The sequence below is a fragment of the Oryctolagus cuniculus genome, chromosome 12 (assembly GCF_964237555.1).
Source record: "Oryctolagus cuniculus chromosome 12, mOryCun1.1, whole genome shotgun sequence".
Taxonomy (NCBI): Eukaryota; Metazoa; Chordata; class Mammalia; order Lagomorpha; family Leporidae; genus Oryctolagus; species Oryctolagus cuniculus.
In genome coordinates this window covers 96,352,584-96,371,048 of record NC_091443.1, presented here as the reverse complement: position 1 = coordinate 96,371,048, position 18,465 = coordinate 96,352,584, and the positions used below count along the sequence as shown (strand labels likewise).

The 18,465-nt window shown below is 48.2% G+C and overlaps 2 protein-coding genes and 1 long non-coding RNA gene across 30 annotated transcripts in view; 1 reads left to right on the top strand and 2 right to left on the bottom strand.

Annotated features, from left to right (window-relative positions):
- The window catches only part of LOC103346435 (neuroblastoma breakpoint family member 4), a 1,612,367-nt gene that overhangs the window by 756,828 nt on the left and 837,074 nt on the right, over window positions 1–18,465 (top strand). The gene's annotated exons all lie outside the window — the stretch shown is intronic.
- LOC103346986 (neuroblastoma breakpoint family member 4) overlaps window positions 795–18,465 on the bottom strand; it is a 320,087-nt gene continuing 302,416 nt past the window's right edge. For 5 of the 7 annotated variants that reach the window (XM_070054421.1, XM_070054425.1, XM_070054423.1 and 2 more), the window contains 8 exons: window positions 16,313–16,367; window positions 15,322–15,503; window positions 13,867–13,956; window positions 12,507–12,561; window positions 11,575–11,744; window positions 11,067–11,306; window positions 7,582–7,786; window positions 795–1,795 (listed from right to left, as the gene is read on the bottom strand). In XM_070054421.1, coding sequence (XP_069910522.1) covers window positions 1,735–1,795; window positions 7,582–7,786; window positions 11,067–11,306; window positions 11,575–11,744; window positions 12,507–12,561; window positions 13,867–13,956; window positions 15,322–15,503; window positions 16,313–16,367 — 1,058 coding nt within the window. In that variant the 3' untranslated portion in view covers window positions 795–1,734. The remainder of the gene's footprint in view (window positions 1,796–7,581; window positions 7,787–11,066; window positions 11,307–11,574; window positions 11,745–12,506; window positions 12,562–13,866; window positions 13,957–15,321; window positions 15,504–16,312; window positions 16,368–18,465) is intronic. The other 2 variants (XM_070054427.1, XM_070054424.1) reach the window with 2 other exon arrangements.
- The window catches only part of LOC103346987 (putative neuroblastoma breakpoint family member 5), a 344,943-nt gene continuing 343,984 nt past the window's right edge, over window positions 17,507–18,465 (bottom strand). For all 22 annotated transcript variants that reach the window (XM_070054481.1, XM_070054482.1, XM_070054478.1 and 19 more), the window contains one exon: window positions 17,507–17,699. In XM_070054481.1, the coding sequence (XP_069910582.1) occupies window positions 17,522–17,699 (178 nt within the window). In that variant the 3' untranslated portion in view covers window positions 17,507–17,521. The remainder of the gene's footprint in view (window positions 17,700–18,465) is intronic.

Here is an 18,465-nt window from a genome sequence, read left to right as displayed (position 1 = left end):
AGGTCTTCCTTTGCCGTTGGTTCACCCTCCAATGGCCGCTGTGGCCGGCGCAACGTGCTGATCCGATGGCAGGAGCCAGGTGCTTTTCCTGGTCTCCCATGGGGTGCAGGGCCCAAGCACCTGGGCCATCCTCCACTGTACTCCCTGGCCACAGCAGAGAGCTGGCCTGGAAGAGGGGCAACCGGGACAGAATCTGGCGCCCCAACCAGGACTAGAACCCGGTGTGCCAGCGCCGCTAGGCGGAGGATTAGCCTAGTGAGCCGCGGCGCCGGCCCTAGAGTGTGGTATTTTGTTATAGCAGCTGTAATATGCTGAGAGATGTGACACAGGCATCTAAACAGTAGCTCACACGAATGTGTTAGCTCACTCTAATGTCAAAGAAAAAGTGTTTCTCTATTGAAAAAAAAGGTAAGATAATAACAAACTCAATATTTTGACAGGTAGAGTTAGACAGTGAGAGAGAGAGAGACAGAGAGAAAGGTCTTCCTTTCCATCGGTTCAGCCCTCAAATGGCTGCCATGGCTGGCATGCTGCGCCAATCCAAAGCCAGGAGCCAGGTGCTTCCTCCTGGTCTTCCATGTGGGTACAGGGCCCAAGCACTTGAGCCATCCTCCACTGCCCTTCCAGGCCAAAGCAGAGAGCTTGGACTGGAAGAGGAGCGAGCAGGACAGAATCCAGTGCCCTGACCGGGACTAGAACCTGGCGTGCTGTGCTGCAGGTGGAGGATTAGCCTAGTGAGCCACGCTGCTGGCGACTGTAATACTTAATTTAAATAATTACCAGGACCACAATGATAGCAAACAAAACAAAATATTTATTGGTATGGAATAATAGAAGGGATGTTCACTTATACTACAGAAATTCAATAAATATTAGTATATAGAAATAATAAAATAGAAGATTTCCAATGTACACAAATGAATATAAGAACCAATCCAGGCAGAGATGAGTAATTGGTGGCAAAATCTCTGCAGAAAGATCAATAGAGAATAGAGTATCTATACATTCTTCAATTGCCAGTCTCTACGGTTCTTGATAATATAAGAGTAAAGTATCTTTTGGATACATATCAAAATGACTGTAACTTGATATCCAATCCTAGTGTGACCGTAATGTTGATGGACAAACTGTCCATGCTTTGCCTCCAGATGTGAAGTAACAGGGAGTACTGTTTGGGAGTAATGTTTAGGGCCAAGCGAATCATGAGGAAATTGTCAAATTCCTGAGACCAGAAACTAACATGCCCTCCAAAACAAGGTAATGTCACCATTGTCAGTGACAACAAGGCGAGGAGATGCTTTTGTTTCCACAGGACTAAAGGAATACAGTAACGTACTCTTAAGCCTTAAGCAAAAAATACCGCTTCTTTTTGTTGTCAGTGAAAATTTCTGTCAAAGCCACATCCGTTGGTCAATGCTCAGCATTCTGTAGTTGTCTGACAAATGCTTCTTCATTCAATTCAGGCTGAACAGCAAAAACTCTGCTTCTAGCTGGAGGCAACACTTGTCTGACTTAGCGTGTTACTCACTCCTGGATGTTGCCATGTTGGTTATGTGGTGAGAATTGAGAGGTGCCCAAGTTAAGGTCTCAGGCCTAGGTGTCCTTAGGTGGTAACAATAATATGAGACTGAAACAATGTCTTCCATCCTGATGGAGAACAAATCTTGAGTGGATAGGGTAGGACATGACTGGATTTTCTATCAAGATGTTGCTCATTAATGAGGAAAGCTACTTTTACTTGCACCCTTTCATTGTAGCCAGTGCAGGTCCCTGTAGCTCCAGCAGTTCCTGATATCTGAGAGGGAGACAGAGAAAGAGAGAGAAATTCAATAAGAGGTCAGGTCTTGCTGATAGCTGAGTCTGGAGGGAATGCCCAGTAGTCACAGAAGCCAGAGACAGAGAAACATGTGGAGAAGATGAGCTTCAGGTTGACTGAAGTGGGAAAATGATACCTACAGGGTAGAATGCCTCCCTAAACTTAGAGTCCAGCCTGCAATGCAGAATATGGGAGTCCTGCACACTTCTTTTTTTTTATGGACAGGCAGAGTTGGACAGTGAGAGAGAGAGACAGAGAGAAAGGTCTTCCTGCTATTGATTCATTCTTCAAATGGCTGCTATGACCGGCGCGCTACACCGATCCAAAGCTAGGAGCCAGGTGCTCCCCCTCCATGCCCCCCCGGTCGCCCATGGGGTGCGGGGCCCAAGCACTTGGGCCATCCTCCACTGCCTTCCTGGGCCACAGCAGATAGCTGGACTGGAAGAGGAGCAACCGGGACAGAATCTGGTGCCCCAACTGGGACTAGAACCAGGGGTGCCGGCACTGCAGGTGGAGGATTAGCCAAGTGAGCCACGGCGCCGGCCTAGTCCTGCACTCTTCTAACTAGAAGCTGGTGATAACACCCATTTTCCTCCTAATCCTTCTCCATGGTCTTGCCCATGTCTTTTCCCATCTCCTAAGGATAGATGTTCCTAGCACCAATCATGCACATTCAGAAAGACAGTTGAAAGCGAAGGGACCTCCTTCAGTAAATTCAACTATTATAATTCTGTGTTTCAGAGGGAAGAATAGGTGACTATGGGAATAGAGTAGATGTGTGAGCCAACGGTAATCTCAGAAACATCCAAGTCCAGTCTGTCCTTTAACAAAAGAGATGTAACTAAAGACATAAGAATTGTTCTTAATCCTTGTCTCCAGCTCTTTTTTAGAAATCTGAAGAATGGAGAGGAGAAAATCCAATCTGGAGGCTTCAATAGTCTTAAGAGGCTGTTGAGTCACCTTGAGTACATAGAAATAGGAATAAGGCCTTAGAGAGAAATCTGGCAAGTGTTTTTTGTCCAGGAGAAAAAGGAATAAAGTCAAACTCCAAGGGAGTTAACCAAGAGGACAGGAAATTGAACGTTGGCATTTCCCTGTCCATTGAAGACAGAATCCAGGGTACTGGGTCAAAGCATCCAAGCTAGTTCAAAGTGTACCCAGAGTTTACTAAAAGCACAGCGTCATTTAGAACTGCTCAGCAGTCCTCACCTACTTTATCCCATTCCTTTCCTTTCCTTCCATCTATTAAACATGAACTTCATCCCCCCTGGCCTTCAAGTTTTTCATCTTCCCTCTGACAGGCTGAGGGAGGTCACTCTCCTTCTCACTTTACTTGCCCAAGGCAAGGAGGCTCGTTCTCAATTAGAATCACTGGAGCAAAGATTGGCCTGGGCCTTGCTTATCTTCTTGGATCTTCATGGGTTTTCCCCGAGTTAACTCACTACAATGAGCTGCTCTATTTTGTGGTCTCATGTTCAATAACTAACTTATTCTCTTTTTTATTTTAATTTATTCAAGGTGTATACGTTTCATATATACAGATTTAGGAACATGGTGAGACTTCCCATCCTACCCTTCCCCCTGCCCACACTCCTATACTTCCTCCTCCTTCCTCTCTTATTCACTCTCTCAAGATTTACAATTATCTACTTTCAGTTTACTTTATACTCATAAAATTAATCCTACACTAAGTAAGAGTTCAACAAACAGTAAGAAGAAAAAAAAAAAAAACAATGTTCCTTAACAATAGAGACAAGGGCTATAAACAACCATCAGATCACAAAATGTCAAATAACTCATTTTCGAGATTTTGACCTGAATATTTGAAATTGGCATTGAGAGATAAAAAAAAGCCAGAAGTTGATGGAAGTTCCAAGATGATGGAATAGGGAAGGAGCTCACTGAAAGTCCAGGGAAATACAGTTTATTAAAGTGGAGATAGTGTAGTCTTAGGGAACAGATAGGGAAAAAACAGTAGAGGAAAGTCTTCTGGAATTAGAGGGACACCGTGGATCTACGTGGAGGGCACGGACTCCCACGGTTCGGGACCCCAGCTGCCGTCTCTGCACCAGCGCTGGAAAGAGAGGTGAGACAAAACCATAGTAGCCCGAGACACTGGTGGAAAAGCAGCAGGAAGAACCTAGAGGGAACAAGGCTTGTAGCCCCATGGGGGAAAGTACACAAGCCTAACTAGAAGAGAGAAAAAATAAAAGGGATGGTATGGACACGATTCACTCTCCACACACCTTATAAAAGCGAGTGAGACAATACAGCAGGCGCCATTTTGGACATACATAACAGTTGCACCAGCTTGGGGCTGTGCCCACCCAAGCGGAAAAACCTGACTGGTGGGGAGTAATAACAAGAGACTAGACCTAGTGAATGTGTGGAACTTATGAACTGGGACTGTGAAAAAAAAAACACAATGGAGGGTGTGTGGGGTGTGTGGGAGAACTCATGGTTTGGCTGAGATGTGAGTAGTCTCCTTGGGAGATGTCACAAGCTCGGGCGGCCCTGGCTACTCAGTGAGAGACACTGCAGGGGATTCTAAGCTTACACTGAGGACTGAACAGATCTTTTGTGTGGTTCTTGGGACAGAGCAGATGAATATTGTATCCACTGGGGATAGCGCTCAGGCACTGATCGCCATCAAGGAGAAGTGCTCAGCTGATTACTTCCCTTCTGATTAAAAAGAGAGAGAGAGAAAGAGAGAGAGAGAGAGACAAAGAAAGAGGTGGGGGAAAGGGAGATTGATTTACCATGCCAAACCTGGGTGTGTCACCTTAAGCACACCCTTAACCCTGAAGAACTGAACAGAGCTCTCTGGCCACACCAACCACAGACAGTCCACTTAATCTAGAGTCATAGTATAACAAGAAAAGCCACCATAGTGAAAAAAAAAAAAAAGAAGAAACCAAAGCATATTTCCACAATGCCAAACAACAACGGAAAAATCGAGGAAACAAGAAAAAGGAAGAAAACATGATGCTCCCAAAAGAAAATGACACTCCAATACAAGATTAAGAAGATGATGAGATGGGAGAAATGCAAGAAATGGAACAAAAAATTTATGATAAGACTCTTTAGATGTAATCTAAAACAAATGCATGAACTGCTGAAGTCCATGAAGGACAAGACAGAAAATTTCTCTTGTGAAAATGAAATCTTGAAGAATCAAAATGAAATGAGGAATTTAATAGAACATGAAATTGAGAGATTGAAGAGAAATTGAAATGAAATGAAGAATTCAATAGAACAAATTAAAAACCCAAGTACTGAGAGAATCTGCCAACCCAGATATTATATCCTGCAAAGCTCTCATTTGTGAATGAAGGTGAAATAAAGAACTTTCACAGCAAACAGAAACTGAAAGAATGTGTCACCACTTGTCCAGCCCTGCAAAAGATGCTTAAAGATGTGTTACACACAGAAACACAGAAACACGGTCATCAATACGAAAGAAGGTAAAGGAAGAAAATTTCTCAGTAAAAGATCACAGAAAGTCAAAGTATATATTAGAAATATCTTTGGGAAAATGGCAGGGCAAAGTCACTACTTATCAATAGTCACACTGAACGTTAATGGCCTCAACTCCCCAGTTAAAAGACACAGACTGGCTGAATGGATTAAAAAAGAAACCCATCATTTTGATGCTTACAAGAAACACATCTTTCCAACAAAAGTGCATGCAGACTGAAAGTGAAAGGTTGGAAAAAGATATTCCACACCAACAGAAACCAAAAAAGGGCTGGTGTAGCCATCTTAATATCAGACAAAATAAACTGTAACACAAAAACTGTTAAGAGAGACAAAGAGGGGCACTACATAATGATTAAGGCATCAATTCCACAGGGAGATGTAACTATTATAAACTTATATGCACCTAATCACAGGGCACTGGGTTATTTAAAAGATATGTTAAGGAACTTAAAGGGAGACTTAGACTCCAATACAATAGTATTGGGGGACTTCAATACTCCACTTTCAGTAATGGACAGATCAACCAGACAGAAAAATCAAGGAAACAGCAGATTGAATCGACACTATAGACCAAATGGATTTAACAGATATCTACAGAACCTTTAATCCTATACTTGCAGAATGTACATTCTTCTCAGCAGTGCATGGAACGTTCTCTAGGATTGAGCACATACGAGGCCATAAAACAAGTCTCAGCAAATTCAAAAGAATCCAAGTCATACAATGCATCTTCTCAGATCACAATGGAATGAAGCTGGAAATTAGCAACTCGGGAATTTCTAGAGCATATGCAAATACCTGGAGACTGAACAACATTCTCCTGAATGAACAGTGGGTCATAGAAGAAATCAAAAGGGAAATCAAAAACTTTCTGGAAGCAAATGAAGGTAACAACACAACATATCAAAACTTATGGGATACAGCAAAAAAGTGTTAAGAGGAAAGTCTATAGCAATAGGTGCCTACATCAAGAAATTAAAAAGGCACCAAACAAATAAGCTATCAATGCATCTCAAGGATCTAGAAAAACTGCGGCAAACCAGACCCAAAACTAGTAGCAGAAGTCAGAATGTCTAAGCTTGTCTTGCTCTACACATTTTTTGAAGCCCTGTGCTTATGTCTAATTTAGAAAATAATATTTTGTGTGAATATTAGAGGGTTGTCTTTTTGAAAACATTCATTTATTTATTTGAAAGACAAAGTGACAGAGAGAAGGAAAGACAAAGAGTGAAAGAATAGAAACAGAGGGAGAAAGAACTTAAATATACTGATTCACTAGTGAGGAGTGCAGAACTAGGGGGCAGGGACCCAAATATGTGGGTCATCATCCATGTCTTTCCCAGAACCATTACTATGAAGCTAGATTGCAAGTACAGTAGCCAGGGTTTGAGGCAGCACACCAATACGGATGCAGGCATCCCAAGCCGTGGCTTGACTGCATGTGCCATAACACCCTCCCTTAAGTTTACCTTTTGACCAATGTCTCTTTATTGTACCATCTAATGAAGTCTGCCTCATTGTAGCTTGAGTGTGTCCCTGAAGTGTGGCTACTGGGTCATGGTAATCCCTTGAACACTGGATCTGAAGGCAAACTTGACTCTAGGTCTGTGAGTGGGATAATGAGGACAGCAGCTATGGGGAAAGAGCAGAGCTTAGAGTACAGCCAAGGAGATGCAGATGACAGTGACTGGTTGGCAATTCATGTGTAATGATAGGAGGATTTAGGCAGGGACAGGCATGCTCTGGAAGCTGGTGAATTTCCCTTCTCCCCCACTTATGATGCTTCCCATTTTGCATGCTCACCAGGACTCTACCAATCATGTGCCTTCAGTGCTCAAAAAATGCACAGAATGGCTGGACCCCTCCTACCACAGCCCCTTCCCAGGTAGATCACAGCCCAGTGACTCCCACACCCATGTCCTGGTGGCCACACCAGTAACACAGATGAAACTGAAGTTAGGGTACCTATTAGAGACCCACGATTACACTCCCCTACTGGACATCTAGCTCTGCAGCTTTCTCCCACCTCCCTTTGTTCTCTCACTGGCCTAATAAAATACTATGACTTTGCATCTTGGACTCTTTCCCTATCTCTATATTGAAAGAAATCAAGAACCAGGGCATTTTTCTATGGAAAATAGAAGGAAGACTAGACAGAAGTTACTGCAGATGGAGAGAACAAATCAGGGAAAGAAAAAATTGGGGGGAGGGAAATGAGGTAAAGCACTCATATATAGAGAGAGCAATACAGAATAAATGCATCTAAGAATAACGGCTGCGATTACCTCTGCACCTCAAGTCGAAATCCAGGGATACGGTATGATAATCTCCATTTGCTAAAATGGAATTTTCTTTGGATCATCTCTTTTCTTAGGACATCGGAGCCCACAGGGTGGACAGTGACTTGGCTTGCATGGTTGCTGGTAGCTGACCCCTCAATGGTATTATCCTGCTTGGGATTGCTCGCAAGATAGCCATCAGTAACAGGCACTGCAAATGAAACCACAGGCAACAATATCCACTGTTATATGACCTTATTCTTTTGTTTTCTTTTTGACAGGAAGAGTTAGGCAGTGAGAGAGAGAGAGAGAGAAAGAGAAAGGTCTTCCTTCCATTGGTTCACCCCCTAGTGCACTGTGCCAATCTGAAGCCAGGAGCCAGGTGCTTCCTTCTGGTCTCCCAAGCGGGTGCAGGGCCCAAGCACTTGGGCCATTCTCCACTGCCTTCCTGGGCCACAGCAGAGAGCTGGACTGGAAGAGGAGCAAACGGGACAGAATCAAGTGCCCAATCCGGAACTAAAATCTGGGGTGCTGGCATCGCAGGTGGAGGATTAGTCTAGTGAGCCGCAGCACCAGCCAATATGACCTTATTCTGACACACACTTCCACCAAGGTGGACACTGGATAAGCAAAGTGACCTTGGACAAGAAAGTCCAAGGGGCAAGGGAAGCCAATAGAGATGCTTTTGCATTTTCTTATCATTGGCCTTCCTTAGAAATGATTTCAGGATAAGATTGCCAATAGGCAAACCTACTGCTGTTTGACAAAAAAAAATTAAGAAAATTGGAGCAAATGAAAACAAATAGTTCTCAGATTCATAGGACAAAAGCAAGGGCTAATCATACTAGACAGAGGTTGTGCTACTAGGAATGGAGATGTCACCTAAAAATTGAGTTATATAAAAATCATAGGAAAACCCATAAGAGCAAAATTATAAGGAAAATTGGAGAAGATGAAAAACATGTATCATTATACACTTCATATGAGCATATTACATGTAACATTACTGAAAATAATATGATATATATCATGGAATTCAGGAACATACAAGGACAAATATATTTTGGAGTGTTCTTTAGAAAGTTTATGGAAATGCATATTATGACCACACAGTGCAAGGATTTCAAAAAGTTTCTGTGACATACAGAACTCATGTTTAATTCCATTTTCCATGACCATCTTTTTAAACATTTATTTTCTTTTTCTTTTTAAAAAAGATTTATTTATTTATTTTTATTTGAGCGGGAGACTTACAGACAGTGAGAGGGAGAGACAGAGAAAGGTCTTCCTTCCATTGGTTCACTCCTCAGATGGCTGCAATGGTTGGAGATTTGCCTGTCTAAAGCCAGGAGCCAGATGGTTGCTCCCAGTTTATCATGTGGGTGCAGGGCCCCAAGCACTTGGACCATCTTGCTTTACCAAGCCATAGCAGAGAGCTGGATTGGAAAAGGGGCAGATGGGACTAGAACCAGCATCCATATGGGATGCTGGCACTGCAGGTGGAGGATTCACCAACTACGCCACGAGACCGGCCCCATTTATTTTCATTTCAATGAAAATCCAAGAGTGACAGTTACACAGAATGTCAGAGTGAGAGGGAGGAATCAACCATGTACTTTTCCACTCCCCAAATATCTGCAACAGCTAAGAATGGGCTAGGCCAAACCTAGGAGCCAGGAACATTATCTTAGCCTCCCACATCAAGGGCAGGCACCCAACCGAGTCATCACATGCTGCCTCCCAGGCTACACAGTAGCAAGGAGCTGGATCAGAGACAGAAGACAAATTTGTACCTAGGTACACTGACAAAGAATATGGACAGCCCAAAGGGGCAGTTATCCACTATGCCACAATACCCATGGCATTCCATGAACATCCTGAAGCACTCTCAGTGTCATGTGTGTGTGTACATACTATATCAAAAAATGACCTTAACTGGGGTTTTGGAAATTTGGGCTCCTGCATTCTGACAGCTTTCACAATAGGTTGGAAATAAAAAAAAAAGATTTAGGAAGAGTGAGAGAAATATATGTTGTCAGTAATACAACCTGCTGTGCACCAGATAGAAAGCACAGTATGGTTGGTGTCAAAATCTGCAAAGTGCTTTCAAAGGACCCTAGACTGCAAAGTCTTGCCTTGAACCTACCATTGCTCAGCCAATTATCCCTTGAATGTGAACAGGAATGGAGTGACCTTGAGTGTGAACAGGAAGAGAGTGACTGAGCCAGTGGGTGAGCTGTGCTGGTACTGTGAGAATCCAAGGAGAAGTAAAAGATCAGGAGAAGAAAAGAGGAGTTGGGAGGGACAAGGTATCATGGCACATGTGGCAGAGAGTATGTATGCCTGTCTCTTACTGAGCACTGGCCAGGAGCTCTCTCCCAAAGAGTCAACTAGTGGTCACTGTCACATGAGACATATTCCTCCTCCTGAGCACACCAGTCCCCTCCTTTCTAGAAGGTAGGCTGCAGCAGACATAAGCCACAGGCAACCATAGAGGCAGGGAAAAGGATGGACAGGATCCAGGTAGGATGGGCAGGAGGGTCCAAGGCTCAGTTGTAAGGAAATCTGAGCAGAAGTGGATCACTGTGGGCAAGAAACTGGGACATGCTATGGAGATGAGCGGAGCTGATAAATTCCAGGAAGAGTCAGAAATGAGCCTGATCACTTCATGTATGAAGGCTCCTGTTCATTTAAAAAAGAGAGGGGGCCAGAAAATAAGTTGAATTAATCAGGAAACCAAGGTAAAGGCCTAGAATGTACACTGACAAGAATATGGCTCTCACCTTGTGGCTGAAAGTGTCTGACAGAGGAAAATTGGCTTAGAAGGGAATGTTGAGGAAGCAAGAATGAAAGGAGAAAGAGAAAGAAGGAAAGAGAGAGAGTGAGAGTGAGAAAAAGAGAGAGAGAGAAAGGAAAGAAGGGAGGGAGGGAAGGAAGATAGAAGGGAGAAAAAAGAGCAACAGAGGGAGAAAGGAAAAATAAATAGAAAAGGGAAGGGAGGGAGGGAGGGATGGAGGGAGGGAAAGTAAGTCAGTCACTTGTCTTATCAAAGACAGTCTCTGGGAAGTTACACTACAAACATGGTTGATTTGCACGTGGAACAAAAGTACAAGATCACTTTGTTAAGTCTTCAACTATATGCAAATTAAACGACGAGTCACTAAACACCTAAAGAGGATACTGAGCTATTCTTAGCCAGTCACTCTGGAAATTATGTTGCTTAATAACAGCACAGCCTGAAATGGGGGATGAGATATAAATGCCTGTGATAAGTAACTTGGCCAAGTTCAACATAAAATATTTGGGAAGCTGATGACTGGAGGCAGAGCGGATGCTTAAAATCAGGCATTGGCTCACTTTACCATGTTACAGCACTGCAGACTTCAACTTGACCCTCAGAGAACACGACGGGGTCTGAATTGTCTCCTTCACCCATACACAGTGAAAATCCATGTATCAATGGAAGGTTCCTGTGGCCTTTTCTTTCTTACCTTTGTGGAGCAACAACTGGTTTCTTGAATCGATGTTTTCTGCAAAGCTGCAGGTGCTGGAGGAATCACTACGCCTGGCCTCATTGCTACCAGAGGCTAATTGCGGATCCACTGGGACTTGAGGACAGGTGTATCCCTGTAGTCTCACCCACAACTCTGCATGTGAGACTGGCACCTTCGACAGGTGACAACCTAGTATTCCATTCAAGTGTTTCTGAGGACAAGCCTTCAATGTGCCACCTGAAAGGAGAGGAGGGATTTAAGTACAGACATGAGAGTAAATACTGGGTGATGTGTACATGAATTTGGACAAACAGGAAGTAATGGCTGCAGACTAAATGATGACGGTGCCTTAACTCTATCATACAACTCCCTGAACACAATGTGCCTTAGGCTCGGTGTGCAAAACTACACTGAATGGCAAGGGGAGAACTGTGTAGGGTACATGTCCTGTTTTCACACAGGGAGATCATTATGAACTTGGCCAAATTTCCTTGGGAATACTCACTAGCAGAAACAAACAGGCAGAAGTGTGGCACCTGCACACGACCCCAGTCACTGCCAGCAGTGCGGCAGGTGCAATCCACAAGTGATGGCATGGTTAAAGATGGATATGGACATGCCACTGGGCTGAGCAGGAACTCAGGCTGTTCTGGTTTGGGCAGCTTCAGACAGACCCTGGAGGTGCAGAAGGGAATAAGAAATTAACAAAAGGAGCAATCTTCCCACGACCTTCCTGGCTTAAACAGCAGGGCAAAGGTTCTGTCACCAAAGGAAAGGGAGCCCATCCACCAGTGGCTCACTGCTTGATCAAGCTGAAGCCTCACAGTGGGAGTGCAGACAGAGCCCGAGACTGAGGGACAGGGGCAGTGAGCTACTCAGGAAAAAGGCTGTGCCACCCACCATTGGCACCCTCTCCACTGATACTAATGAGCCAAACAGAACCTACTACTGGTCATGTGAGAAAACAATGAAGGCATGAAGTGTGCAGGCTTCAGTCACAAAGATGCACCTGCTGAGGAGGTGCTTTAGCACCCCAGGTTTCTCACCCCAGCCTGTTGCCCACCATCTGATGAGGTCAGGTCCCATCTCATTTTGTGTTATCAGTGGAAGGCAAAAATACACATGGGCAACAAGCTGAGGGCAGAAAGGGATCACCCTGCCTTGAGTATGGCAGGGTAGTGGCCAGGACTGACCAAACTCCCTGAGTAGGCTGGTTGACCTGCGCAGGCTCTGTAGTTAATCCAAGGGAGAGAGTGGGGAAAACAATGGAAACTTGCAGGTCGCTCACATGATAAGGAATAACTTTGTTCCTACAAACATTCGGCTATGGGCTTAAGGGGTAACGGTGAGTCACCCCAACACATGCTGTTTTCTCCCTGGAGTTAGATTCCCCAAGTGTTGAAACAAAGTAAGCAGTAACAGAAGTTGGAGACTTACTTGGGTTTGTTAGGACCAAGATAACCTGCTACCTTCTCTTCGTACATCTGGTACACTACAAATAAAAATCAGACAGTAAAAGGCACATTAAGATCCCAGTACAAGTAACTGTGTCACACAGTATCTGACTGGAATGCTACAGGTAAATTTACATGCATTGGGAGAGTGAGTGTCTGACTCAGGAGTATCAAGGGAGGCAAAAAAAAGGTAAGTTTTTTGTTTGTTTGTTTTTTGACAGGCAGAGTGGACAGTGAGAGAGACAGAGAGAAAGGTCTTCCTTTTCCGTTGGTTCACCCCTCAATGGCCGTTGCGGCCGGCGTGCTGCGGCCAGTGCACCGCGCTGATCCGAAACCAGGAGCCAGGTGCTTCTCCTGGTCTCCCACGCAGATGCAGGGCCCAAGCACTTGGGCCATCCTCCACTGCACTCCCGGGCCACAGCAAGAGAGCTGGACAGGAAGAGGAGCAACCGGGACAGAATCTGGCGCTCTGACTGGGACTAGAACCTGGTGTGCTGGCGCCACAGCAGAGGATTAGCCTATTGAGCCGTGGCGCCAGCCAGTTTTTTTGTTTTTTAAAGATTTATTTATTTATTTATTATTTGAAATGCAGAGTTAGAGAGAGAGAGAGAGAGAGGCCATTAGTTGAAGTTGAAGCAGCTGGGACACAAACTGATACCCAATGGGATGCCAGTGTTGCAGGTGGTGGCTTAACCTGTTTTACCACAATAAGGACCACAAAAGGGTAAACCATAAAGACACCAGCTAGTCTACCTTCCTGGGAGCCAGGGGATCCCACTCTCTTGGTTTCTCTGTGTTTTGGCAGGATATCACGTACACTTACTCTGTCCCGGGTGTGTGCAAACCCTTAGACTACCTTAAGAACCCCCCACTCGCCCATGTCACAACCACCAGTAGTTAAATGACCTCCGGGAGGAAAGGCTGAAATCCAATCCTCTCCCACCCGGTGTTCAGGTGCCGGTGACACACCATTTTGTGTGTGTGTACTGCCACTGAACAGAGCCATCAAGTCTATAGAGCCTCTGGTCCACTGGGACTTCTGGAGCCACCCAGAAACCTTATACATCAGCAGGCCCTCTCAGGCCGAGGGTTTAAACACAGAGCCTGGTGGTGGGTGGTGGAACACTTGACGATTGGGTAAGCTTTCTAGAGGACTCATGAACTTACTCATCCACGTGGTTTACTTCAGGGATTTCTAGGAGCCAGAGGTGGATGAGGACACCTGGGACCATGGCCAGAAGGGAGTGCCAACCAGGGCATGAATCTCAAGGGAGACAGCAATTGGCACATATGTCCTTTGCTCCTACACCACAGTCCAGACAGGTACCTCACTGGTGCCTCACCGGTGGGAGGCCCAGAGGCCAGTGTGATGTTGCTCCACCTGCCTTGGGTACCATGACCTGAGAGCACAGTCAAGTGGAGCCAGGCAAGACCTAAGAATCAAGGAATCAACCAAGTGAGAGACACCAACGCATGAATGTCACACAGGAGAGGCCTTGGGCCTCACAACTCCACAACTCTCAATGGAGGAGGTGCTTAGGATGACATGACATGAAATGAACTCATGGTGGAGATCTCAGGGGATACAGGTAAAACTCAAAGTCCAGGGGCTGAACCAACCAGCAGACCCGAACTGACCAGAGAGATACTCCAGATGCTACAAGCTGGGGACTCACACCATTGAGCACGGTGCCTTGCTTCAGCCCATCACATTCTCCCATACAGATTCAGGACAAGTGGCAGCAGGGTGGACACATGGCTATGAACTAGAGAGACACTGTGAGGCTCAAAGGAGTACCTTTCCATGGGAGTACTCACCATAATGGCCAAAGCCTCAGGAACATGCGACAGCTGGGAGCTGTGGATTTCAGGGGGTGTCTGTAGGTTGTGTAGCAAGCAGGTGGAAGGCTGCTGGTGTGGACCCCGCTTCCTAGCCTGCCTGAAGCTTGCAGGCTTACAGGCAATTGCCCTAGAATATCCTGCCTGGCAGGCTGTGTCTCAGGGCCAAACACTGTGTCCCAACTCAGGGGACCGTCCCAAGCCAGAAACCACAGTGAACATGGATATGCTTCACACCCACCACCCATGGGATCTCACAAGACTTGGGCCCTGTGTGCCGGCCCCACCCCTCCAACACCCACAGGACCCCTGGGTCTCTCAACTGCCGGGCTTCCCAGACAGAATGCTGTGGTCGCTGGGAGAGGCGTCCAGGCCGGCGACTCAGGCCTCCCCCCGGCACACGGAACACCCAGGGCACGCAGAGCGTTCCAGAGCGCTCTGGCGCGCGGCGCTCCGCCAGCTGATGCGAAAGCCAGGGACCACTTGTCTGCTTGCCACAGCTGGGAGCTGCGGCTTTCAGGGGCTGTCTGCGGGTTGGCAAGGAAGCAGGCTGAAGGCTGCTGGCGTGGCCCCCTCTTCCTAGCCAGCCTGAAGCGCGCAGGCTTGCGGGCGCTGGCGCTGGCCCTGCCCTGGAATAGCCTCTGGGGCCGCAACCACGTGCCCTGCGGGACCTGGCAGGCTGCGTGTCAGGCGGGGCCAAACAGTGTGACCCACACCCCAGAGGCAGGCCCGACCCGGACACCGCAGTGAACGTGGATATGCTTCACACCCACCACCCATGGGGTCTCACAAGACCCGGGCCCTGTGTGCCGGCCCCTCCCCTCCACCCGCCCCCCCGCTTCAGGTGGCCCTGTGCCCCGGGACTCAGCCTCGCGGCTGGCTCCGCGAAGGAACACTGGCGCTGTCCAGGGATGAGCCCCAGTGGCTCAGCGGGGACACCTTGCCCCGGGAGGACTCACCGAACATGTCTATGGTCTGGAAGATGTGGCATTCCTCCCGCCGGAGGCCCCAGGCACTGTCACAGACCTGGAAGTAAGCCACGGCCACGTGCCCGGCCGCAGGACACGGCCAACGGGGTCCCGCGATGGCTGCACATGGGACAGGGAACTGCCCCAGCCGGGGCAGCTTGAGTTCGGGCCCGCTGGGGTGGGAAGGAAAACCACAGCAGGGTCACCAACGCGGCAGGTGGTCGAGCCCCGGGCCCTGCCTGCCGGCCCAGGGAAGCCAGTGCCTGCGTGGCTATGGGCACGTGGGCCCCAGAGGCGGTCCTCGTCCCCCGCCAGGGGCCAGCTCTCAGCTCTGCAGGGGTTGCTGGAGAGAGCCGCGGACTGAGCCGCAGGCACGGCCGGGCCGGGGCCGGGCAGACAATGGACTCGGACCCCAGAGCTCTGACCCCGCCCAAAGCACTCCAGGACCCTCACAGGAGCTCTGCGGCACGCATCGACTGCCCAGGCCGCACCTGGCACCACCAATGCACCTGGCTTGTCGAGGTGGCACAGCCCTCTGGCCACCGTCAGAACCCCTCCCCCACCACAGTCTGCCTCCGCAGCCTCTGTGGAGTGGCCCAGGATTCCCCGAGGACCCGTCCGTCCCCGTGCCGCCCAGCGAAGGCTGAGTGATGTGGTTGGGTCGTGACTGCGGGCCAGACTCCGGTCAGCCTCCGTGTGGAAAGCGGGACAGCCACCCGGACCGCAGGACGTCCTACGGGGCCACTGGGTGCGCAGGGATCCCGGGACGGCCTCCCCAGGGGTGGGGGCAGGCCACAGCCACCTCCGTGTCACTCGCACGCTTGGAGGCCGTGCTGCCACCGGGCCCATAGACACACGGGGCCGAGGGTGGCAGTGGGTGTGCGGGCACCACGCGGCCCAGCCCTGGGCCTCCCGGGATAGCGGGGAAGTCTGCCGGGATCCCAGCCCCGGGGCGGGGCCTTCACGGGGTCGGGAGACCTACCTGGGCAGGGCAGGACCTAGGGAAGGCCGCTCCCGATCCAGAGCCGTTGGGCCGACTGCAAATCGAATGAGACAGGGAAGGCCCCACTGAGGACTAGGCTTACCCACGCACAGGCCAAGATGTGTACATACCTCAGGGTGGTTGTCTTGGTGGCTCAGAAGCTGGCGTTTAGACTGGCGCCTAGTCCAGATAGTGGCTTTGCTTGCCTGCCAGGGTAGTCTTCGGACCGCCCATCACCCACTACATTTCAGGATCTCTATTGCGCTGTATACCCCAGCTTAGTGTCTTTTTTGCGCCCATCTTTGCCCCGTGCTGCCAACAAGCAACATTCAGCCCTGACAAGCACAATTCTAATGTTAGGGTAGGTGGGATACTTGACTCTCCCTGCCTACCCTGTCAGTCGCTGGGTTGGTGAAACACACAGGACCCCTAGGTGTTTCGAATGGCAAGGCTTCCCTGAATGCTGTGGTCATTGGGAGAAGTGTTACGGCTTCATATCTGCATAGAGATATCTCTGCAGTATCACTCAAAGGTACTAAAAGTTGTGAGTAGTGATATCTGTTGCTTTTTTTTTTCAGCATATTTTTTATTAACTGGGTGTCAATTCATCTGACCTCTGCTATTTTGTTGGGAAGTGTCAGCTCCACACTGGGATGTCTTGGGTTTTCTTTTTCTCGTGGTTTGTTATGGACAATCAATTCAACTCGATTTCTAACTGCCTCACCACAGTCTTGACCTCAGTGACCATTGGTGTTTTTCATACCCTCTGCTTTTTGGGTTCATTTCATTTGGGCCCTGTGCTCCTCTTTATCTTTTCCTACTCTCCTGTATTCTTCCAGAACTGGTAGCAGTTACAAAGTTTCAGCAGTTTGTGAAGAGATTGCTGCTGAAGGCTCTTAGTCTCATCCATCGTTTTTAGCCAGACTCATTGTGCTGACAAGCCTCTGGCTGGTCAGATACACTGCTGTGGGCATGAGGCGGTATTATCTCATGGGGTGTTTCTGGGCAACCACATGACTCCAACTCTAGTTGCTATACTATGCTTAGATCCCCAAATTCCTCATGTGTTCATGCTGTGTAATCTGGTGTTTCCTACCATGAAGCCATGGGCCCTGCTCCAGCACACAGGCTCTTGTTACTCAGCTAGGGCTGGTGGCTGCAAGGCAGACCTGTGGCTGTGTACTGGGGAGAACCCTGGGGCTCGAAGCATCACCTTGCCCCAGAAGTACTCACTGCCAAGGCCGGCTTCCCTGAAGAAGCATTCTTCTTGCTGGAGGTTCCAGACACTGGCACAGATCTCATCGTAAGCCACCTCCACCAGGGTCCCACTCTGGGTTTAGGCAGGCCATTGAGAAGCTCCAGCTGGGCCAGCCTGAGACTTGGCCTGCTGGAGTGTGGAGATAAGGCACATTTACAAACATGGGACGTGAGTAGCACCAACTCATGCCCGCCCTCCAAAGCAGTAACAGTGCATCTGTGGCTAGAGGTAAAACGGGCCCCAGCAGGTGTCCCACTCCCTGGTCACAAGGTGACTCTGAAAGGACTGGCGGTGACAAGCTGAAGACTGAGTCACAGGGATAGAGACACATGGGCAGGACATGTCCTCTGGCAAACAGTTGCCTGCCCTGCTAGGGAGCAAAGACCTCTGACACCCTGCATGGCTGCCTCCCCAGTGAAGGAAGCACCAGGAGCCTCACTGAAGCTGTGGGTCACCCCTGAGACCCAGTCAGGCATCAACTCCCCAGATATCTCGATGATGACAGATACACCTGCCGAGGAGTTCTTGTACCCCAGCACTCTGGCTCTCTCACCCCCACTCCTCAGACTGCTCCCTCTGCCTTCTGATGGCTGGCTCTGGGATCTCAATGGATCACTTTTTGTGCCACCCACAGATGGAATGCCCTTGCATGGACAGAAATTGAATGTAGTCCAGAGAGTGGCCCTCTCCTCTTGTGAGCCAGGGAAACTGTGGTGACTTCCAGAATTCCACATAAAGGCCACTTGGTCTGAGTCAACCCTAAGACTATCTCTTGGGCAGTGAGTGGAAGAGGCCATGCGAACCCCTTTGGGCAACTCCACGACAAGATGCAATATTGTCTTCTGAGACAGGAGGACATGGTCCTGTGGGAGTGCCATGGCTCCCTCAGCCTGTT